The following is a 25273-nucleotide window of genomic DNA, read 5'->3' as shown; positions in this document are numbered from 1 at the left end:
CCAGCACAGCCAAAAATGAATAAAGAAAGAGTTAATTAAAAAAATAGAAAAATTGTTGATGTAGGACAGAAGAGAGAGAATTCCTGGGACAGTTCTCTTGAGGGCCAAAAAAGATTGTGCTCTAAGGTGCAAGAGGGGGTGATGCTCTTTGCTGTGACAAGAAAGGAGCATGGACATGGGAGAAGGCAGAGAAAATACAGAGCCCTGAGGCAAGTAGGTGGGTGGATGAGGAGAGTTTGTGGAAGTTCTCTCTTGATTGCTTTAACTCATTTAAAAAGTAAATTATAGAACTCATTATACTCTCCCCCTTACAATTCATTTGAGAGAAGTTTTATTGTATTACTTTCAAAATGAGACCAGAGGTACTCTTAAAAAATGCAGAAAGCAAATAACTTTCATAAGAAATGTATTCGATCAATTTCAAATAAAATGTTTAGTGTTTTGTTTTCCCACTTGAGTTTGCAAGAGTAAGTTGTGAAACTATCTGGACCTGGCACTTTCTAAAGAAACTGTAATTTTTCAATCATTTTTTCAATATCTTCTATTAAACTTTCCATTTCTCTGGGTTCATTTTGGTAAATGATGTTTTCCTAGGAATTTGTTGCTACAGAACTGCATAGAACGTCATTTATACTAAACTTAAGATTTTTCCTCAATTAGCTTGGGTTTTTGTTTTGTTAATTCCTTCTTTCTAAATCTCCTCCCACCTCTCTTTTTTCTAGTTTTTTGGATGAGGAAATATTTATGTTCATATATTCTTTAATAATAGAATATTAACTGCAGTATTTATCAATTTATTGAATTAACTAAACATTCATGTATTATTTTTTACTTTTTAAAAACTTGGTCTAAAACTTACTAAAGATAAATAAAAATCTCCCACTACAAATAATGTTGCCATTATTGTTGTTCCTAAAGATTTTAGGACCTGTTGCCCCTGATTTTTCTTCTATCTTATTCAGCATATAAAGTTTCCTTGGCCACCTGATGTGCAGAACTGACTCATTTGAAAAGACCCCGATGCTGGGAAAGATTGAAGGCAGGAGGAGAAGGGGACGACAGAGGATGAGGTGGTTGGATGGCATCACCAACTCAATGGTCATGTGTTTGAGTAAACTCCGGGAGTGGTGATGGACAGGGAAGCCTCGTGTGCTGCAGTCCATGGGGTCACAAAGATTTGGACATGACTGAGTGACTGAATGGAACTGAAAATTTCCTTAATCTTTTGTTCTTATATTCATTATAAATTTGTAACATTTCTGTCTTGAACTAGTTCTATCAAATATCCTGCTGTCTCCGGCCTTCATTTTGAAGACGTACAAAAATATCTTCATGTTGCCTGAACATATCATCATCCTTACATGTCTTCTTCCATGCCCAGTTGAATATAAGTCATATGTTTATTCCTACTTTGATCTTTTCTTCACACATTGGTTCGTCTCTTTGCATGTCTGTGTCTCATTTATTTTTCATTTCCTTTAAAATTGCCCTCTTATCTTTGTTTATCCCCCATTATAGTTGCCTTCCATTAATCATGTCTGTATTTAGGAATATCTGTTTTGCTCTGTAAAGACTTAAAATTTATTTTTCCCTTTGGGAACTTTCTTTGTATCATTAAAATCTCTATATCCTCTTATTTTCTTATATCTTGAAAAATGAGCTAAATTTCCTTTCCCATGATCATCTCATCATGTTTAATATTTTCTCCCAGAGGAATGAGAGATTTGTTTGTCCTCCATAAAACGCTATCAAATTTTTTAGTCTGTAAGAACATAATTTTGATATTTTGCTTTGCCTGATTAGAAATGTTTGGCTATGTTATTGCTAGTGACATTCTCCCCAGCTCCCTTTGCATCAGCACCACCTAATTCTTATCAGGTTTACTCGCTCTTATGCATGAGTCTAAATATGTATTTCTTGATTATTTTAAATTTAGTTCCAGATCTATTGAGCATAGCAGAAAAACTCAATAAAGCTCTTTTAGAATGAGACAAAGGAATATTTTTAAAGTTTCCCTTTCTTCTTTTTCTGGAAGGAGTGGAGAAGAGTTGGGAAGAGATCCATTGATGTTCAGAAATCCCATCTTTTCTTTATGTTAGTCTTATCTACACTCATGCAATGAATCTTCCAATCAAAAAATCATCCTAAATTCCACAGTTTTGCACTTGTCACTGGTTCACAATTAATATAGTTTCCCCCCTGCTCTTTATCATTGAAGAACCCCTGAAGTATATGCTCTTTGGATAGTCTTATGTCTTTTAAAAAACTGATTTTTTTTACAACCTCTGTAGACCTCATGTTGTATGAATTATCAGCTACACATAGTCTATTTGTACTTTAATCCACATGTGTAGTTTTTCTTAATTCTTGGACTTTTTCATAATGCCTTTTATTCCATAAATTACTCTCATTGTGCCTCTCTTCTGCAGCTTCTGATTATTTCCCTTTCCCCCAGTATTCTTATAGTTTCCAGTATGTGGGTTTATGTATGGTTCTCTCCTTTTCCTTTAATGTTCATTCTCTACTTTATTTTTCTGAACTTTGTCTTCCCCTCTCTTTATCTTCTTCACCTCTCTCTTCCTTTTGGTGGACTTTGTATGAAGGAAATATCAATATTCCATCCTGTTAGGAAACAGATCATGTCTTAAATCAGCTCTTGACAACCCCTAGTTAATTTAACTGTTTTTGTTGTTGTTGTTGCCATCTAGGCTCCCTCCCACCCCTGAAACCTATCTATTTACTTCCCTTTACTTTTCAACATCACTTTTACCATCTCTTCCTTATTTTTAATTGCTCTTGAGAATCTTTGTCACTGTGTATGGCCAGCTACTAAGTTCAGCTTGTACTGTGTGGCCTCTTTCACTGAATGAGACCCCTGTGCTATCTGTCTCTGCCTCTATGTTACAATAACATGAATTTACCGTCTTAGCCATGGAGCTTACCCTTGGTCCAATTCTGTCAGAGCATATCGCTTTGCTTTTATTCTCTATATGTGGGGCATTAAACAAATGTAGATGATTTTTTGAGCTACTTATAAAATGACTCCTTAACTGTCCCCTGAAATCCTCCTTAATATCCTAATGTATAAATATTTAGCAGCTGATTAACTGCATCTTTGAGGTTTTTGACTGTAAGATCCTTGAAGGCACGGATTTTGACATTCTCCACATTCTGAGAGCAGTCTCTTCCATACGGTTGCTGTGGGAAATGGACAAATCCTCCCTTTCCCACTGCTCTGCTTCATAACACTGCAGGCTGTCCAGCTGAAAGAGACTTCAGTGTTCATCTAACAGTCGGTCACACTGAGTCATCTTTGGATCTTGGCCACGACACATTGCCTGGCCAGAGTAAGTGTTCAGTGGTGTTTGTGGGGCAAATGCAATTAAACACATGTCTTCTGCTCAGGTCAGACATGTGTCTCTTCAAGAGCACTTCTTCACTTTGCCAGAAGAATGGGGCTCAATCAGCCAGGAAGTATTTATATTTGTAGTGCATAGATTATTCAGAACATTGAAATTCCAATACATTTCCCCCTGAACAATGGAGAGTATCAAAAATAGAAATAAATTCTATGAGAAACCTCTCTGATAATAAGGAATTTAATAGGAATTGGAAATTACTAAATTTCAATATTTAAAGCAGAGGGCCCCACATACTATAATCATTGATTACATTCTTATTTAAAACAGCTTACAAAACTCATCTTTTAAAATAGATTTCCATCAGCTAATGAAAACAGCAATTTAATAACATACTAAATCTACATACACATAAGTACATACATAAACCACTGGGGTCTGGTTTTCCAACAAGTGAAACCTTAAAGGAGAAGTAGAGCCCTCGTCCTTCTTGACTTTTTTCCCAAGAGGAGAAAAACGCTAATCTATGTTTGAGTCATGTTTTAATATATCTCCTGGGCTATGTGTGTGTGATGTGATAGTATCACTATGTTAAAAAATTAAACACATAGACATAGTGCCTTGTTTTCCTGCTTTCATGTGGCACAACTGGCAAGCTGGTACTTTTTTTTTTTTTCTGTTTTTCTCCTACGTGGAAGTTAGATCTGTTCCATACTCTTAGGTTGTTTTCCTTTCCCTTCATTTTTGATATAAACCTTGACTCTTCTCCATAATTATGGCCTGTGTCCAACCCTTAGATTGCTCCTCGTTGCTTTGTGTAACATCCCATCTTAATTCCTTCCAGTGCTCTAGATCTGGCTCTGGCATTAGGCCATGTGCTGATATCCCTTCCCTTAGCATAGCCCTGACAATGTGACACTACATAGTATTTATTGGTCGAGAATCCATCCAAAAGGTCACAGGGACTAGAGTTTGAAGTTGCCCTGGTAAAGATCTGGAATTCAGAGTACACCTGTAATGCGAGTGTGTTCAGTTGCTTTTGCGTCCAACTCTTTGTGACCCCATGGACTATATAGCCTGCCAGGCTCCTCTGTCCATGGAATTTTCCAGGCAAGAATGCTGGAGTGGGTTACCATTTCCTATTCCAGAGGATCTTTCTGATCCAGGGATCGAACCTGTTTCTCCTGCATTTTCTGCAATGGCAGGCGGATTCTTTACCACTGAGACACCTGGGAAGCCCTGCAATACTGCTCTCTCTATTTTTTTTTTTTTTGTGATATATTTCCAAATTTTATAGTAGATGCATACAAAGTAAAAAGTCAACAAAGAATATGATCACAATTTCTACTCAGGCAAATAAAAGCTTGGAAGCTCGCCTAATTTGGGAAATTTCCAGTTTAAAACCTGTGGGAAGCTAGATTAAGCAATTTTAAGCTGCATTCTTCAAAACAGGGTCTTGAGGAAATACACATCTTTCACTGTACCTTATATTTGAGGCCCTCATGACTTAGAGAAAATTTTAGACTCAGCTCTTGCCATGACTTAAGTGACACAGAGGGAGGGGCAAATTCAACGGCTTTAGCCAAATTAGTTCAGTGACAGGAGTTCCTACTGGAAACATCTGGAAACACAGACCTTAACTGTTCGTCCTCAGGAGTCACCAAAGCACATGTTTTCTAGAAGTACTGACTCCCTGTTAGTCTTGCAGAGGCAGTCAACTTGGGAGTAACAGCTGGACATAGCAGGTTACCTCACAGCAATGGGTTCTCCTTGGGGACCCAAGGAACCAGTGTTAACATCATCCAGCCCCTGGCTTCCAGGTTCAATGCAACTGCATTTCTTTTGAGTACAAACACACAGGCTAACTAGTTTGAGTCTGTCGAGGTCCTCAGGATAGGAACATTTATACATGGGTAACCATACCTCCTGATTTATATAGCTTTTGTCTGAAAGAATATGAATTATAAGGTAATGGGATCACAATTAAGGAAAGTTAATATTAACTATGAAAAAGCCTGGAACTTAGATCTAGACAGTTTAAATCTTTCCCTATAAAGTACTAACTGAATGACCTTAGGCATACCACTTAACATTTCAATGTAGGAATTCCTTATAATTAAGGAAGTCAAAATTTCCAGAGATTAAATAGCTTTGCCAGGGTCATAATGCCAGTAAACTATTATAAAGGTGAATAGGAATACCCTAAATTAGAATTATATCATGCCACCTCCAGGTTTTCTAGAACCCTTCTAGTATCCAGTAATGAGATGGGGACCATCATCAATTTATACCTTGGGAATTTTGAATGGGTATTTTGTTTTAGTCTTCTTTTCTGAAGCTTCCTAGTGCCTTATGTAATATCTAACACATAATACAATCTGATTAATACATGCAGAATCAATAAATAAATCAACATTTACAATTAGTGAAAGGCCAGTGAATCTTGGTATTGCTTGACCATATAAGAATAAAGATGAGCATAGCCTGGGAGGGGAAGGAGTCTCTTTAGCACACAGAACCATATTTCAGGGTCAACTGAGGAGGGCATAACAATGCCAGATAATATCAGAAGATAATCACTAGTAGAATGAGTGTGGTCTCAGTGGGGAATGATAACTAAATAGCTGGCTTCCCTGGTGGCTCTGTGGTAAAGAATTATTCAGTAGTGAAGTCATGTCTAATTCTTTGCAACCACATAGACTGCAGCATGACCAGCCTTCCCTGTCCTTCACTGTCTCCTGGAGTTTGCTCAAACTCATATCCATTCAGTCAGTGATGCCAATCAGGAGATGTGGGTTCAATCCCTGGGTCAGAAAGATCCCCTGGAGAAGGAAATGGTAACCCACTCCAGTATTCTTGCCTGGGAAATCCCATGGATGGAGAAGCCTGGCAGGCTGTAGTCCACGGAGTTGCAAAAGAGTTGGACATGACTTAGTGACTAAACAACAATAACAACAACCAAACAGCTAGGTCAAAAAAAAAAAAAAAGGATAAAAAACATGGATAAGTGGAGGAGCATATTGTCTCTCGGCAAAAGAACAAAAGAAGGGGGTCATAAGCTTCCTGGAAGCAGGGCCCCTATTTTCTATTCTTTGTGTCTCCAGCATTAGCCAATGTCCTAGCCTAATATTAGCAAGCTTCAACATATGCTTGAGGATGAACAAATGAATTAATCACTTGATACAGAACTGAACTTCAGAAGCTATTCAAAGAAGAAAGATAAGATTCCACAGCCTGCTGAGAAGTTAGAATATCTATCAGGATGATTAATTAACTAAAGAGTCAGGGACGTCTTATGCCACGGGGAACAAGGTATCAATCCATGTCTAGGCTCTTGGAATTATTAAAGGAAGGCTAACTCCCTTTGACCAGGTTATGAGTGACTCAAGGGGTTCTTTCTCCAGGAAGATAGATTCATTACCACCCAGGGCCCTCAGATAAGCATGGGCAAATCCTAATTCTAGGAACAGCAGGCAAGTCCTTCAAGTCCTCTTCATTTTCATGAGACTGGTGTTTAGAATGAGATAAGGGAGTACATGTAGGCAAAGCTAAAACCAATTTTCAGAAATAAAAGCAATTTTTATATCTTTATGGTTTTTAAAAAATTACTTGTAAGGTTTTATGCTATAATACTTTATTTGGTTAATTTGTTACAAGATAATGATTTTATAAATATGTCATGGCTAATGTTCTGGCTTTCAAGTGATATCCAGTATGCGTATAAAATGCAAACTCCTTAGCATAAAAGTCCTGTGTGGCATGCTATCAATTTAACAACTTTTCCAGAATCATGTCAGATTCTTTTCATAGGCAATGGATTTGCCAACTGTACTAAATTTCTTCAGATCCTGATGAATTTGCAATGCCATTTCCTGTGCCTGTGAGTCTGCTGCAAACCAGAATACTTCTATTCTTTTATCAAGATCCAATTCCAGTATTTCTTCCTCATCATCAACTCTTTGAGAAGAGTGTATTATTTCCTCCCTGTGTATCAGAATATGTTTCTATTTTTAAGAATCCCAGATCCCTTTGTTTTCTACATTTACTTACTTTACAACCTCATGCACTAGGCTGTACACTCCAAAATGGCAGGATGCAGCCCTTTATTTTGTCTGCCTCACCCTAGCTCAGCAAATAATCACTGACTTCCCTGGTGGCTCAGACAGTAAAGCGTCTGCCTACAATGCAGGAGACCCGGGTTCAATTCCTGGGTCGGGAAGATCTCCTGGAGAAGGAAATGGCAACCCATTCTATTATTCTTGCCTGGATAATCCCATGGACAGACGAACCTGGTAGGCTACAGTCCATGGGGCCGCAAAGAGACGGACACGACTGAATGACCTCACTTTCACACATGTATTGCATATGTATTGATGAAGTTATTGCCAAACAATATATCAGATATCATTGCTTCAAAATGATTTACATTTAGTAAAAACAACTTGAAATAAATTGCTAAAGATCACAGTATGAACTTGGTCCCCAAGTGGTTTTTGTCTACATTTAGTGATGGTGGATGTTTGCTCTGGCATGTGGGGACCTGGGAAGGATCAAATCCCTTTCACCTGTAATTATGTCAATGTAGTCTGCCATGAGAAATGATTTTTTCCTAGTCTAAAGGCCTATGCTGAAAAAGTCATGTTTTTGGTGATTTCATTAGCATTTGAAAATGTTAACAATTCTGTCAGCCTAAACTGAAAATGACTGTGTGAGAAATGAAAGCTTGCATAACTCTGGCACTTGCTATTCATGGCTCATTATGTTCATGACTTTCATTATGCAGTGAGGAAGTAGGGTCAGCCTCACAAAATTTAGGAACAATTAAGAAAATTACTGTATGCAGATGTGACTTATGGACTGAGAATAACGAACTTTCTAAAAGACTATATTCAACAAAATAAATCAGGATGATGAAAAATCCACAGATATTTTATAGCTTAAGGCAGCTTTTCAGTTATTCATTATAAAGACTCCTTCCAGGGCTTTGCCCACTTCCCTTGACCCTTTCCTGAGCATTTTGAAACTTTTTCTTTGACTCTATTCCTCATGGAGTTTAAGACGTCCTAAGGATATTTCCTGAAGTTCTTTGAGTTCATTCTCAAGCACATCCATGGAGATGAAAATATTGTTGCTGACCCATGTGCACTGTGAATTGCTACCAGGCTCCCTAACCTCACAGTCTTCTTTTACAGTTTGCAAAGTCTGTGGAATAAACATGTGGAAATAGCCACAGGTCAGAGGGTATTCACTAACCTAACATTCTATTAAAAAAAAAAAAAAAGGAAAAGAAAAAACCCAGATGGTACCTAGGTAAGTTTAAAAACTCTTTTTAATTTAGACAAAATTTTATTTATCTATTAACCACTCATTATTCTTCTAGAGCAACAGATCATGGAGGGTGTAAATATAAAATCTCCATTTCTTCTTCTATGTTAGTTTCAGTAAATGTCTATTAGGTAGCCTCTATACGCTAGGCATTAAACTAGATTGAATAATAGTGTCTCCATTTAATAGAATTTATATTTTAGTTCAGAAATCAGACACATAGACAAATAATGCTGATGGAATGGGCTAAGTACGATCACATAATTTCATGTACAAAGTGCCATTGGATAAACTAAAATTTGAGGAGCCAGAAAGATCAATTTTATCTTGATAAAATGAACCCCTGATATGCATACAACTGAAGTTAACAAATATTTCTCTCTGTAGCTTCTAAACGTTTTTAGGTTCCAAACAGAATTGTTTTTCTTGTGCTCTCCATTTTATATGAGACAGAAAGACATTAAATAACTTAATATAGTTTTCACAAGTGGATTTTCTGTCTACTGTTTAAGATTGTCCTTCCAAAATAATGACTATTTGAAATTATAGCTAAAGACTTTGCTTGTGTTTTTGTTATGAAGGAGGATGTTTCTTATCCAAGATAAAATCTTGAGTCTCAATTACATGCTAGTTCCAAAACAGTAGATTAAATCTGGATAGTGGCCATAAAATAAAACACGCATAGACTTTAATCTTGAGGCAATTCAAATACATTATAGGAAAAGTGGAAAGTTCAGATGATGATAGAACATTTAGTTTATCATTAATAGATTCCTAATAAGTGAATTTTAAATTATTTTATTTTCTTAACAACCTTCTTTAGGGTGAAAGTGTTAGTCACTCAGTCGTGTCTGACTCTTTGTGACCCCGTGGACTGTAGCCCACCAGGCTCCTCTGTCCATGGGATTCTCCAGGCCAGAATGCTGGATTGGGTTGCTAATTCCTTCTCCAGGGGATCTTCTCAACCCAGGGATTGAACCCAAGTCTCCCACATTGCAGGCAGACTCTTTGCTGACTGAGCCACCAGGGAAACTAGGCTGTGCTTAAACTATGCCACATATATGAGAGACATTTAGTATGTTGCTTTGCACATAGTAGATGCCTAATGTGAAATGAAATGTAAAATAATTGGGACCTTCTGACCTTTCCTCAAATGTTCCTGTCTTTTAAAAGGCAAGACTGAGATTGCCTTGTACTCTTCAACACAGTCAGTTGATCCTATTCCAAGACTTCCTGAAAATAGGATCAGACTATAGCTAAGCCTTCACCTCTGGAACAGCAATAATTCTCTGATGTGACCTCTCTGACCATAGGTGGTCTTTTTCTGAAAAAATTCTAGGCCCTTGCAAAATACCCTTTAAGGACTTCTTTTTCTGGGGATCATGAAAACCATGTCTATAGGGTGGATTATTTTTTAACTTAAACAGGCTTTTTCATTCCAGCTTCTGAACCAGACTGAGGAACTGGAAAGAAAGGTGGCTAATTTTAAAAAGTGTGTATATATACACACACATATATATAACATATATACACATATATATATAACATAAAATTATATATGCACAGACTTTACTCTTATAGAACTTAGTTCTGTCTATCTATCTTTTTACTTATTATCAACTATCTATCCACCACAACTCCTCCGTGGCTAGTAGGATCTATTATTATATCCTTTTTACATCAGTGGGTATAGGACATAGAAAACTAAGGCTCAGAGAAGTTAAACCACTTGACCGAGTCATGCAAATAGTAGGTCACAGAGCTAAAATTCAAGCTCAGAGAGTCTGGCTCCAGGGTCTTTGTCTTTAACCACTTCTCTATCCTCTCTAATGCATCATAACCTGGGAGTAGAGAGAAAAATCTATCTCCTCCTTGACTAAATTTTTTTTTCTCTGAAAAGATTTAGATTTTTCCAAGTCTGTTGGTACAGGAAAGAGTGGGCAGGGAGGCAAATATTTGTTGTGTGTTTACTATGAGCTGAGCGCAATGTTAGGAATTTCTTGTATATAATTTTGTGGTCTCTTTACCATATTAAGCTACATTCAATATTATCTTAGTTTACTAATTAGAAAACAGAGACTCAGAGTTTTTTTTAAAAAAGCCTTGCCAAGAACACACAGCTAGTATGGGACTAAGCCACGGATTTAAAAACAGGATTGAGTGTTCCCCACTACAGGAATATTTTACTTCCTATCACAGTCCTATGAATGGGGATATAACCCAGGCCTTGCATCCTACCTTGATAAATATTGTCCTGACGTGAGATTTGCAGTTTCCACATCCATGCAGTTCATTGTGCTGGGAATGAGAGCAAGTTCTGGCTGGATCATGGTGGCTGTGGCTACAGCTCTCGCAACCAGTTCCATGGCATCTTGTACATAGTACTCAAAGACAGACTGTGTTGTTTTTCCATGAGCAATCAGCCCTAAGGGCAGACCTTCTGTCCTCAGTTTCTCAACATTCTGGGAATCCCCCAGTACCCAACGAAGTTCAGGGAGCATTACCCCAAACTGGGTGGTAATTTCGAAAATCCGCCGGATACTTTCCATGTCGCAGCCAAACATCACCATTGTGGGTGTACTGTTCTTAATGCTCTCCAGCTGGACCTGCAGGAAGCTCAAGAGGTCCTCAGTGGAGGAGAGGTTGATGGTGATATTGATGATAGAGCCCAGGTGGAACTTGGAATTATTCTGGGTAAGGAGGAGGAAGTCGGTGATGTTCCAGTCTTCCTGGCACAGCAACAAGCTAAAATTGTACCAGTTGTTCATGGTCAGGATTGAGACAGTGACATCAGCATCAGAACTTAATGAATTTTCTAAACTCAGTTGGAGGTGAAGGGGATTCTGTATTTAAAGATATGAAAAAGAAGAATTAGAACGTATTGGCCAAAGATTATAACATAGGGTACTTTTACTTTCTTGTGAGGCTTAATCTTTTATTTTTCCCTGTGATATTCAAGTGCCTCTGGGATAAAATTCACATAATTTGGAAAGCTGTGTTTCCTGTCTAATGGAATTGATTTCTTGCAACTGATTTCCTTATAATTTACGCTTAAAGTACTAGAGGCCGATGGTTGTTGGTGTAAATGTCAGGGGTAACACGACTATACTTTTAGTCTTAAATTTTTATCAGGCTTGCCTGCTTCCTTACAGACAGTTCCCTTTAGGCACCCCATTTCTAACTATCCCTGTTCGCAATTCATTCATTTGTTAAATTTTCCTGTCAGGTGAAATAATTGAAAGAAATTACTTTTGCTTTCCTTTAAAACTACTAGCAGAAAAATCTTAAAACAGTGCAGATACTTGTATAAGGATGGTGTGGGAAAAGGATGCACTAGGAGATAAACCCTGGGATTTATTTGGAAGGAATGATGCTAAAGCTGAAACTCCAGTACTTTGGCCACCTCATGCGAAGAGTTGACTCATTGGAAAAGACTGATGCTGGGAGGGATTGGGGGCAGGAGGAGAAGGGGACAACAGAGGATGAGATGGCTGGATGGCATCATTGACTCGATGGACGTGAATCTGATTAAAATCCGGGAGTTGGTGATGGACAGGGAGGCCTGGCGTGCTGCGATTCATGGGGTCGCAAAGAGTTGGACACGACTGAGCTACTGAACTGAACTGAACTGAAAGTTTCCCAAACTTTTAGCTGCTGAGGAAGGCAATTGTTCTAATATATGTGGTACCATGGCCTGAATGTTTATGTTTCCCTCCAATATTTATGTTGACATCCTAATCCCTGATGTGATGGTATTAGGTGGTGGGACCTTTGGGATGCAATGAGTGCAGAACCCCTCACAAATGCGATTATGAGATTCATGCCCAAGAGGTTCAAGAGAATTCCCTTACTCCTTCCGTCACGTGAAAACAGTGAGAAGCTGGCAGCCTGCAACCTGGAAGAGGATCCCAACAATGCTGGGACCCTGGTCTTGAACTTCCCCCCTGCAGGACTGAGAAATAAAATTCTATTGTTTACAAGCTACCCAGTCTGTGGTATAGTGGTCTAAACACACTAATGTGTGTGTGCTTAGTTGTTCAGCCATATCTGACTCTTTATAACCCCAGTGACTGCAGCCTGCCAGGCTCCTCCATCCATGGGATTCTCCAGGCAAGAATACTGGAGTGGGTTGTCATTTCCTCCTCCAGGGGATCTTCCTGACCCAAGGATCAAACCTACATCTCCTGTGTCTTCTGCATTGCAGGCAGATTCTTTACCACTAAGCCACTGGGGAAGCACCCCAAATACACTAAGACATATGGAATAATTAACAATATACTCAATCAAAATTAAATACATAGTCTAACATTGAAGATTAGATTGCATTTCTATATCTAATGAGACTGGATTCTTGCTGTGAAAGGTGGAATGTGTGCCATTTAAACACACGTATATAACTTTCATCACAATTTCATCTACTTATAGAACTCACCAACTCAATGAAAGGAGAGAATCTTATTTGAAAAATCACAAATTACTAATCATAGAGGTGAAGTGGAAATAGTCCTCTAATGAGTAAATCTGCTCTCAACAGCAGGCATTTGACATATTTATCTAACATTGACATCCTTAGAATGGTTAACATAATCCTTTATACAAGGTAGGTGTACAATAGATATGGGTCAAATTGAACTAAATACATTCACATTTTCGAGTTATCAGACTGTTGAACTATTTTTGAGAGCTTGCCAAACATTCAGGTTAATAATATACGTAGAAAAATGAGGACTTTCATAGTGAAGTTTCATACACTGGAACAAAACTAAAGTGTAGCTTTTCCTTACCCACCAAAAAGAGTGTAAAAAAAATGTTTGAGCTGAACTTTGAATAATTTGAAGGGTTAAAAGGATTCTGATAAGTGTAGAGGAAGGAGTGAGGATTCCAAAGGAATTTATGGGAGAAAAACTATGACCAAAGGCAGGAAATGAGAGTAACCATATGGTAAGTAGGCACTGCAGGCAGACGCTTTAATCTCTGAGCCACCAGGGAAGCCCTAAGTAGGAGGGAGTCTTAAAATTTATTTTGAGAATTTGACTTTCGTCCTTCCAAATTAAGCTGTGAGCAGGACTTGTAATGATAAAAGCAGAGCTTTTGGAGGATTGTCTATGGGCTGCATTCGAAAAGGAGAGGGAAAATAAGACTTGCAGGATTTCATTTAGGTGCTAATGGTTTTAACTGGAAACCAGTGTTGGTAATGATAGCTGCCACTGCTACTGCTAAGTCACTTCAGTCGTGTCCGACTCTGTGCGATCCCATAGATGGCAGCCCACCAGGCTCCCCCGTCCCTGGGATTCTCCAGGCAAGAACACTGGAGTGGGTTGCCATTTCCTTCTCCAATGCATGAAAGTGAAAAGTGAAAGTGAATTTGCTCAGTTGTGTTCAACCCTCAGCGACCCCATGGACTGCAGCCCACCAGGCTCCTCCGTCCATGGGATTTTCCAGGCAAGAATACTGGAATGATAGCTAGAATGATAAAAAACGTTTCTTTTCAAATTAAAATTTAGGGACTTCCCTGGTGATGCAGTGGCTAAGACTCCCACTTCCAATGCAGGCGGGCCAGGTTCAATCCCTGGTTAAGGAACCAGATCCCACATGCTGCATCTAAGAATTTTTGCATGCTGTGACTAAAGAGCTTACATGCCGAAACTAAGACCCAGCACAGCCAAGTAAATAGAAAAAAAAAAAAGTTAAAATTTATCGACAAGATCAGATATAAGAGACAGATAAAGAAAGGTGTCAGAAAACCAGGAGACATTATCCAGTAGGTAGTTCCTGTTTCCCGGCTTGGGATGCCCTAGAGCATATAAGATAAAGGAATAGAAGCTTCATTTCCTCACTCCTACTATTGATGAATATAAACTGCTCCAGAGAGTTCTCTCTGTCCTCCCTTTTTAACTTTTTTATTTTCCTTCTTTCTTCTTACTTCCTCTTCTGCCTTAACCTTATTCCAGAATCAATGAACAATGGAAGGCAAGTTTAACATTTAGCTGGCAGGAACAAATTATGCCCCACTGTTTTCTTGGCCTTAGTCCCTATTCTGTTGCCAGTTTTCATTCTAAAACATAAATATGACCATACCATTCTTCTGCACCTCTGAATCACCCATAAGACAAATATTAAAATCAACAGTATGGCTTAGGAGGCCATTCTTAGTCTTTAACTTCACCTCCAACACTCCAAGCCTGCACCCCAAGACAAGTCATAGTGGTAAATTTATTTTTCTTGGATCAGAGTGAGCATTTTCACATATAAACAAATTTGAAATGCTGAATTCTCCACTTGGGAATGTATTTGCCTGTATTCATATTCATTTTTCAGAACTCAGCTCTTCCATCAGATTACCAGAAACTAGTTTATGTTCCATTTACTACTGTTTCTGCTGCTGATCTTTGTTTTTTTTTTTTTCTCACAATATTTTTGCCCTTTTATTTCCTGCAATGGTGAACTGGAGTTTTGTTTATTTGATTGCTCTTCTGACTGCTGCCCAAGCAGAATTAATCATCTCATGTGTGTGTCAGATTGTCATTTTGTTCATCTCTCTATTACAGTTCTCTTCACACGTACATTAGTTATTTGGTTAAGTGTGAGACCGCCAGGTTCAATTCCTGGGTCAGGAAGATCTGCTGGAGAAGGGATAGGCTACCCACTCTAGTATTATTGGGCTTCCCTCGTGGCTCAGCTGGTAAAGAATCTGCCTGCAATGTGGGAGACCTGGGTTCGATCCCTGGGTTGGGAAGATCTCCTGGAGAAGGGAAAGGCTACCCACTCCAGTATTCTGGCCTGGAGAATTCCATGGCCTATACAGTCCATGGGGTCTCAAAGAGTCTGACACGACTGAGGACTCTCACTTTCACTTTACCTCTCATAACAGAAGGGAAGCTTCTTTAGGATGAGAACCATATCTCAACCATCTCTTCTAGTACAGTTCTTAGTTAACCAGTGATACTGTTTATCAATTGGAATTTTCTCTTGTTCATCTCAAGTACTGAGCTATGATCATAATCTTGTCACTGGAAGACTGAGAAGAAGACCCTTTCCAGCAGAGCTTCAAAACCCAATATTTTGCCCCCAGTTGGAACAAAGGCCCATCCATGCACTTCCTACAGAAGGATTCATTAAATTGGTATATGAGGATCAGGTTCTAATGGAGGCAGAATTGAAAATGTTCTCCTCTTGCTAAATAGGAAAGTAAGAGTAGCTAATCACATTGAACATTCAGTGTGCCAGGAAACATATGCATTTGGCATGAGAGAGTGACAGAGGAATAAAATGAAGACACTCCCCCTTGATGGATAATGATTAATCCATATAATAGCTATCCCTACTAAGCTATCCCTACTAAGCTATCCATAGTAGCTATCCCTACTAAGAATTCTATTAAGAAAGTATAGATGTGGAAGTTCATCCTTACACAAACTTAAGGAACACAACTCTTCAAATAAATACTTATTAAATAATATAGAAACATCTAGTAATATTGTATTTATTCAACAGCCTCAGATGCATCATCTCCTAATTTCTCTCCATAGAATAATAAAGGGAAAGGCATGTGTGTGTGTGAGTACACGTATGACACAGATATGAAAACTTATAACAAAAAATTCAAGCCTAATAGGAAAACTTTTAGCAAAATCTGAAACAGAAATTAAACATGATCTATCAAATGAAACTGAGACTCAAAATCTATGTCTTACATATAGTTTTCTATTTTGCAAAAGAATAACCCATGGTCTGAAAGAAGGTATAATAAAATAAATAAATAAAAGTCTACATTGTTTATTTTCTAAATCAGAAGTCCAAAAACCCAAGAATCAGGAAGCCTCTCACAACCATGTTGATAGTTACAGAAAACTGCCTTGTAAGTACATTAAATTTATATAAATTAAAATATACAGGCTCAGTAGAATGTTAGGGGGAGAGAAAAAATGAAATTAAATAGTACTGATAATTCTAACTATCCTGAGTGTATTCATTATTATATATGACTATTATATACATGGATTATTATATACTGTAATAAATATTATACATAGTTATATATACAAAATTACATATCTCAAATTTAATAGGTAATTTTAAAAACTGAAGTATGGTTTATGTATGTTATATTAATTTCAGATATGCAAATTTATTATGAAATGATCACCATGATAAATCCAACAACCATCTATCACCATTCAAAGTTCAGTTGAGTCCAGTTCAGTTCAGTTGCTCAGTCGTGTCTGACTCTTTGTGACCCCATGAATCGCAGCACGCTAGGCCTCCCTGTCCGTCACCATCTCCCGGAGTTCACTCAAACTCACATCCATCGAGTCGATGATGCCATCCAGCCATCTCATCCTCTGTCGTCCCCTTTTTCTCCTGCCCCCAATCCCTCCCAGCATCAGAGTCTTTTCCAATGAGTCAACTCTTCACATGAGGTGGCCAAAGTACTGGAGTTTCATCTTTAGCATCATTCCTTCCAAAGAACACCCAGGTTGATCTCCTTTAGAATGGACTGGTTGGATCTCCTTGCAGTCCAAGGGACTATTGACTACTTTATTCCTTAAGCTATCATAACTTATTTATTTTATACTAGAAGTTTGTATCTTTTAACCTCACCTCTTTCATCCAACACTCTTCACCTCTGGTGACCACCAGTTTTTTCTCTTTATAAATATGTTTCTGCTTTATTTTATTTGTTGATTTGTTTTGTTTCTCAGATTCCACATACAAGAGAAATCATATGGTATTTGTCTTTCACTGTCTGACTTATTTCACTTAACATAATACCCTCTAGATCCATCTATATTGTCACACATGGCAAGATTTCTTTTTTTTTTTTTTTGTGGCTGGGTTATATTTCATTGTGTGTGTGCATATGTGTTTATCACATATCTGGTTTATCCATTTATTTTTTTTTAAATTTATTTTATATCAGAGTATAGTTGATGTTGTGCTGGCTTTGTGAAACTTTGAAAAGACACACACATCTCAAAGTTCACTGCAGTACTATTTACAATAGCCAAGACATGAAAGCAACCTAGATGTTCATTGACAGAGAAATGGATAGAGAAGATATGGTGTATATATACATCTATCCATTCATCTTTCAATGGACATTTAGATTGTTTCTGCGTGTGTGTGCACTAAGTTGCTTCACGCATGTCCAACTTTTTCAACCCTATGGATCATAGCCCACCAGGCTCCTCCATCCATGGGATCCTCTAGGCAAGAATACTGGAATGGGTTGCCATGCCATCCTTCAGGGGATCTTCCCAACACAATGATGGAAACTGTGTCTCTTAGTCTCCTGCATTGGCAGGCAGGTTCTTTATCATTAGTGCCACTTGGGAAGCCCTTAGATTGTTTCTGTATCTTGGCTAATTTAAGACATTTTCAAATGTACTTTTCTTATTCTTTGGATTGAATCTTTATCACTACAGAAAATGACATGCCACTCTACCCCACTGATTTTTAGAATTTTATTCCCATTATAATCTGTTTCTACATGATTTTGGAAGCTGAAATCCCTTAAAGTATAGGACAAGAAGTGTGGATGGGGAATGGCCATGTTGAAATGTACTCATGGAATGAAATCTCACCAAGACAAGTGCAGAGCAGGAGGGAGAGAGGAATTTCCGAGATGGCAATGCAGTTGCCAGTGTCAGAGAATTGCAAAAATGTCAGAGATTTATTCAATGGTGTAAGGGAAAATTGGTTCAACTGCGATGGGTCATAGTGGATTTACTACTAGTAAAAGATTTGTTGTTGTTCAGTTGTGTCCAACTCTTTGTGACCCCATGGACTTCAGCATGCCAGGCTTCCCTGTCCTTCACTATCTCTCAGAGTTTGCTCAAATTTATGTCCACTGAATTGGTGATGCTGTCTAACCATCTCATCCTCTGTCATCCTCTTTGCTTTTTGCCTTCCATTTTTCCTAGCATCGAGTATGAGTAATGAGTTTATGTGCTCAGTCATGTCTGACTCTTTGCTAACCTATGGACTGTAGCCTTCCAGGCTCCTCTATCCATGGGATTTTCCAGGCAAGAATACTTGTAGGGGTTACCATTTCCTTTTCCAGGGGATCTTCCTGATCCAGGGATTGTACCCATGTCTCCTGCATTGCAGGTGGATTCTTTACCCACTTGAGCCATTGGGGAAGCCTCTTTGCTGCATCAGGGGCTTTTTCAATGAGTGGGCTCTTTCCATCAGGTGGTCAAAGTATTGGAGCTTCAGCTTCAGCATCAGTCCTTCCAATGAATATTCAGAGTTGATTTCCATTAGGATTGACGAGCTTGGTCTCCTTGTAGTCCAAGGGACTCTCAAACGTCTTCTCCAACACCACACTGTGCTCAGCCTCCTTTATGGTCCAACTCTCACATCCATACATGACTACTGGAAAACCCATACCTTTGACTATATGGACCTTTGTTGGCAAAGTGGTGTCTTTGCTTTTTAGTATGCTGTCTAGGTTTGTAATGGAGAAGGCAATGGCACTCCACTCCAGTATTCTTGCCTGGAAAATCCCATGGATGGAGGAGCCTGGTAGGCTGCAGTCCATGGGGTCGTGAAGAGTCGGACATGACTGACCGATTTCACTTTCACTTTTCACTCTCATGCACTGGAGAAGGAAATGGCAACCCACTCCAGTGTTCTTGCCTGGAGAATCCCAGGGATGGCGGAGCCTGTTGGGCTGCCATCTATGGGGTCGCACAGAGTCGGACACGACTGAAGTGACTTAGCAGCAGCAGGTTTGTAATAGCTTTCCTTCCAAGGAGCAAGCGTCTTTTATTTTCATGATTACAGTCACCATCCACAGCAATTTTGGAGCCCAAGAAAATAAAACTGGTCACTGCTTCCACTTTTTCCCCATCTATTTGCCATGAAGTGATGGGACTGGATGCCATGATCTTAGTTTTTTAATGCTGTGTGTTAAGCCAGCTTTTTCACTCTACACTTTCACTCCCATCAAGAGGCTCTTTAGTTACTCTTCACTTCCTGCCATTAAAGAGATATCATATGCATACGTGAGGTTGTTGATATTGACAATCTTGATTCCAGCTTGTGATTCACTCAGCCAGACATTTCCCATGATGTACTCTGCATATAAGTTAAATAAGCAGGGTGACAATATACAGCCTTGTTGTATTTACAAGTTTCCCAATCTTGAACCATACATGTTTCCCAATTTTGAAGCAGTCAGTTGTTCCATATCCAATTCTGTTGCTTCTTGACATGGATACAGGTTTCTTAGGAGACAGGAAAGATGATCTGTTATTTGCATCTCTTGGAAAAGACTCTTGAGAGTCCCTTGGACTGCAAGGAGATCCAACCAGTCCATTCTGAAGGAGATTAGCTCTGGGATTTCTTTGGAAGGAATGATGCTAAAGCTGAAACTCTAGTACTTTGGCCACCTCATGCGAAGAGTTGACTCATTGGAAAAGACTTTGATGCTGGGAGGGATTGGGGGCAGGAGGAGAAGGGGACAACAGAGGATGAGATGGCTGGATGGCATCACGGACTCGATAGACATGAGTCTGAGTGAACTCTGAGAGTTGGTGATGGACAGGGAGGCCTGGCATGCTGTGATTCATGGGGTTGCAAAGAGTCAGACACGGCTGAGCGACTGAACTGAACTGAACTGAACTGAAAGACTTCCCTTGTGGCTCAGCTGGTAAAGAATCACCTGCAATGTGAGAGACCTGGGTTTGATCCCTGGGTTGGGAAGATCCCCTGGAGAAGGGAAAGGCTACTCACTCCAGGATTCTGGCCTGGAGAATTCTGGACTATATAGTCCATGGGGTCACAAAGAGTCAGACACAACTGACCAACTTTCACTGTCACTTTCCAAGACTTTTTCACAGTTTGTTGTGATCCACACAGTCAACAGCTTTAGCATAGACAATGAAGCAGAAGTAGATGTTTTTCTGTAATTTCTTTGCTTTCTCTATGATCCAACGAATGCTGGCAATTTGATTTCTGGTTCCTCTGCCTTTTCTAAATCCAGCTTGTCCACCTGGAAGTTCTCAGTTGACATATTGCCAAAACCCGGCTTGAAGGATTTTGAGCACAACCTTACTAGCATGTGAAATGAGTGCAATTGTGTGATAGTCTGAACATTTTTGGCACCTCCCTTCTTTGGGATTGGAATGAAAACCGACTTTTTCCAGTCCTGTGCCCACTGCTGAATTTTCCAAATTTGCTGATCTATTGAGTGCAGCACTTTTATAGCATTATCTTTTAGGATTTGAAATAGCTCAGCCAGAATTCCATCTCTTCCACTAACTTTCTTTGTTGTAATGCTTCCTAAGGCCCACTTGACTTCACACTCCAGGATGTCTGGCTCTAGATGAGTGAACACACCATCATGGTTATTCCAAAAAGGTCATTAAGACCTTTTTTGTATGTTCTGTATATTCTTGCCATCTCATCTGCTTCTGATAGGTCCATGGTTATTCCAAAAAGGTCATTAAGACCTTTTTTGTATGTTCTGTATATTCTTGCCATCTCATCTGCTTCTGATAGGTCCTTACTGTTTCTGTTCTTTATTGTGCCCAGCCTTACTTGAAATTTTCCCTTGATATCTCCAGTTTTCTTGAAGACATATCTAGTCTTTCCCATTATATTGTTTTCCTTATTTCTTTGCATTGTTCATTTAAAAAGGCCTTCTTATCTCTCATTTCCTTTCTCTGGAACTCAGCATTCAGTTGGGCACATCTTTCTCTTTCTCCCTTGCCTTTCACTTCTCTTCTTTCCTCAATTTGTTAAGCCTTCTCAGAAAACCACTTTGCCTTCTTGTATTTTTCTTTGGGATGGCTTTGGTCAAAGATTCCCATACAGTGTTAGGTATCTCTGTCCATAGTTCAGACACTCTGTCTACCAGATCTAATTCCCTGAATCTATTCATCACCTCCACTGTATATCCCTTATGTATAATCATAGGGATTTAAGTGATAACTGAAAGGTCTAGTGGTTTTCCCCACTTTATTCGATGTAAGCATGAATTTTGCAATAAGGAACTGATAATCTGAGCCACAGCCAGTTCACCATTCTGCAGAGAATATAATCAATCTGATTTTGGTATTGACTGTTTAGCTATGTCCATGTGTAGAGTCATCTCCATGTGGACAGTCATCTCTGTCCATGTGTTGTTGGAAGAGGGTATTTGCTATGACCAGTGTGTTCTCTTGACAAAAGTCTGTTAGTCTTTGTTCTGCTTCATTTTGTACCCCAAGTCCATACTTGCCTGTTACTCCAGGTATATCTTGACTTTCTACTTTTGCATTCCAATCCCCTATGATGAAAAGGACATCTTTTTTTTTTGGTGTTAGTTCTAGAAGTTCTTGTAAGTCTTCATAGAACCGTTCAACTTCACCTTCTTTGGCATCAGTGGTTGGGGCACAGACTTAGATTACTGTGATGTTGAATGGTTTACCTTGGAAATGAACCGAGATCGTTCTGTCTTTTCTGAGATTGCATCGAAGTACTGCATTTTGGACTCTCTTGTTGACTATGAGATTATTAGCTTAATGGCATAACCAAAAAACAAAGAAACAACCAACCAACCATTTCTTCTAAAGGATTCTTGCCCACAGAATTAGGTATAATGGTCATCTGAATTAAATTCTCCTATTCCAGTCCATTTTAGTTCACTGATTCCTAAGATACCAATGTTCACTCTTGCCATCTTCTGCTTGACCATGTCCATTTTATCTTGATTCAGGGACCTAACATTCCAGGTTCCTATGCAATATTGTTCTTTACAGCATTAGACTTTCACCACCAGACCCATCCACAACTGAGTGTCATTTTCCTTTGGCCCAGCTTCTTCATTTCTTTCTGAAGCTATTAGTAATTGTCCTCCACTCTTCCCCAGTAGCATATTGGACACCTTCCAACCTGTGGGGCTTACCTTCTGGTGTCATATCTTTTTGCCTTTTCATACTGTTCATGGGGTTCTCACAGCAAAAATACTGGAGTGGTTTGCTAATCACCCTTCAGTGGACCATATTTTGTCCAAACCCTTCACTATGACCCATCAGTCTTGGGTGGCCTGGCCTGGCATTGCTCGTAGCTTCATTGATTTATGCTAGTCCTTTTGCCATGACAAGGCTGTGATCCATGAAGGTGAGAAAAAGATTAAAATTCCACACACACACACGCACATACAAAACCCAGGCAAGAATGGTAACAAAATTTGGAAAAATAAAAATAATAGAGGAGCCATGCCTTAAGAGATATTAGAGTATATCAGAAAATGCAATTTTTATATAACCATAATAATTAAAACATGTAAGTACTAGCAAAAGGATTAACAGGTAATAGAATAAACATTACTGTATATTGAGGTACACAGATTTAATATTCTAGTTTAATATACTTTTGAAAATTATAAGGGCATACTGAAGAAATACGCATGAAGTGAGTTGAGAAAATAGATTATTTGGGAAAATAAGCACCATTTAAACCCTAATTCTATGACATGTTAAAAATAAATTCCAGGCCATTTAAGAGTTAAAAGTACAATGTCAAATCATTAAAAGATAGAGCAAAGAGGTATGTCTCAGAAATCATAATGATAAAGAGAAATACATTAATACTATAATGTACTTTATTTGTAGCATTAAACAGCTCTCAAAAACAAAACATAAAGGAAAGTAAGAGACAAGATAATTTTTGCAACAAATCCAACAAAGAGTTAATGTTCACAAAAAACATAAAGAACATTTACTAAACAAACAGTAAATAGAACCCTTGACTGAACATTCATTCAATATAGAAAATTAATTTTAAGCTTCAACTGTGAGCCATATTCTCTGTAAAAAATTTCCTGTTGTCTATACAGAAGGTGAGAGAGAGACAATATACAGATAAGTAGAGAAGTAAACATAGTATAAGTATGCATTATGGAAATTACTGTAGATGAAACAAATAGGTGCAGTGAGGCTAGGAAAGGGGAAAAAGTGTAATAATTATGATCAATAAGGTAGATGGATGCCAGTATTCACACTGTATGCACACTCTCTAACTGGGACTTTAGGAAAAAATGAGGGATGTATATAAAAATGATTTATCACTATATACAGGTGATATATATAATGATTAAAAAAATACACATATAACTAAAAATGTGGTCCAATTTTGACCATCCGTTCTTCTTTGACTAGGTACTATGTAGTCCCAGATAAATGGATGGAGCTACTACCTACTTCTATATTCCTTTGACTCTTTACTCACCTCTTGTGTAGTATCTACAGTGTTGTTTCTCAGATCCTAAACTATCCTGCTGGCTAGGTCTTCCTCAGTCAGTTCAGCTTTTCTCTCCTTCTCTGGGAGAGTAAATCTAGTGGTTAGGGCTTAGTAATCCCTACAACCTGGCTTTAACACCTGGCTTCACTGTTTACCAGCTGTGTGGCCATCTACAAGTCACTTAGGATCTCTGAGAGATAAATTTCTCATCTCTAAAACAAGGAAAACATTACCTCCTACCTTATGGGTTCATTTTGGGAATCAAATGTGAAAATCTGATAACGCACGGATTCTGATAACTGGCCCAGAGTGAGGGCCCAGTAAGTGACAGTTATTACAGTTTTCTTGGAGTTAAGTCATTGTGTTGGACATGCTTGGTAAAGTGACTGCGATACAATTTTTTCTTTTGCTATTGCTGTTTTTCCTTTCACTTTTCTATTTTCACCCAACAGCCCCTGCAATAGATATTTCTTACAAATACCAATTATACCAAGTCCTCAGTAGAAAAAGAGCAACTCCACTCCAGGATGGGAGCAGCTATTTATTTGGAAGACAACATATTCACAGCAGAGGACCCTCCCCACACAGCACCCCCCTCTCCCCCGCCAAAAAAAAAAAAAAAAAGAAAAAAATCAACCCAAAACAAAAAACTTCTTTGGTAACTAGCTCCAGCGTCACGTCACCTGTTGAGGAATCTGTGGCAGCAGTTGCTGCAGATCCCCTATCAAGCTTTGTTCTTCCCAAGAGCACAGAATCACCTATTTTGCAGATCAGTAAAAGTTTCAAAAGTAGGATTGTCTGCAGGAAAAAGCTTGCCAGACACTTTGAGATATTCTCTGACAGAAGAGGTAATGAAACTGGGTTTGCCTTTCAGTTCAGTTGCTTGATCGTGTCTGACTCTTTGTGACTCTATGAACTGTAGCACGCCAGGCCTCCCTGTCCATCACCAACTCCCGGAGTCTATCCAAACCCATGTCCATCAAGTTGATGATCCCATCCAACCATCTCATCCTCTGTTGTCCCCTTCTCCTACCCTCTATCTTTCCCAGCATCAGGGTCTTTTCAAATGAGTCAGCTCTTCACATCAGGTGGCCAAAGTATTGGAGTTTCAGCTTCAACATCAATCCTTCCAATGAACACCCAGGACTAATCTCCTTTAGAATGGACTGGTTGGATCTCCTTGCAGTCCAAGGGACTCTCAAGAGTCTTCTCCAACACCACAGTTCAAAAGCATCAATTCCTCAGTGCTCAGCTTTCTTTATGGTCCAACTCTCACATCCATACATGACCACTGGAAATACCATAGCCTTGACTAGGCAGACCTTTGTTGGCAAAGTAATGTCTCTGCTCTTGAATAT

General features: G+C 38.8%; 1 protein-coding gene across 2 annotated transcripts in view; it reads right to left on the bottom strand.

The window, feature by feature from the left end:
* The window catches only part of GRIN3A (glutamate ionotropic receptor NMDA type subunit 3A), a 213204-nt gene that overhangs the window by 142815 nt on the left and 45116 nt on the right, over positions 1 to 25273 (bottom strand). For both annotated transcript variants that reach the window (XR_011254220.1, XM_069575538.1), the window contains exon 2: positions 10923 to 11527. Coding sequence is in view for 1 of the 2 variants with exons in the window: in XM_069575538.1 (XP_069431639.1) it covers positions 10923 to 11527 (605 nt within the window). In the remaining variant the exon portion in view is untranslated. The remainder of the gene's footprint in view (positions 1 to 10922; positions 11528 to 25273) is intronic.

Source organism: Ovis canadensis, chromosome 2, assembly GCF_042477335.2.
Source record: "Ovis canadensis isolate MfBH-ARS-UI-01 breed Bighorn chromosome 2, ARS-UI_OviCan_v2, whole genome shotgun sequence".
Taxonomy (NCBI): Eukaryota; Metazoa; Chordata; class Mammalia; order Artiodactyla; family Bovidae; genus Ovis; species Ovis canadensis.
This window is presented reverse-complemented; position numbering and strand designations above follow the sequence as displayed.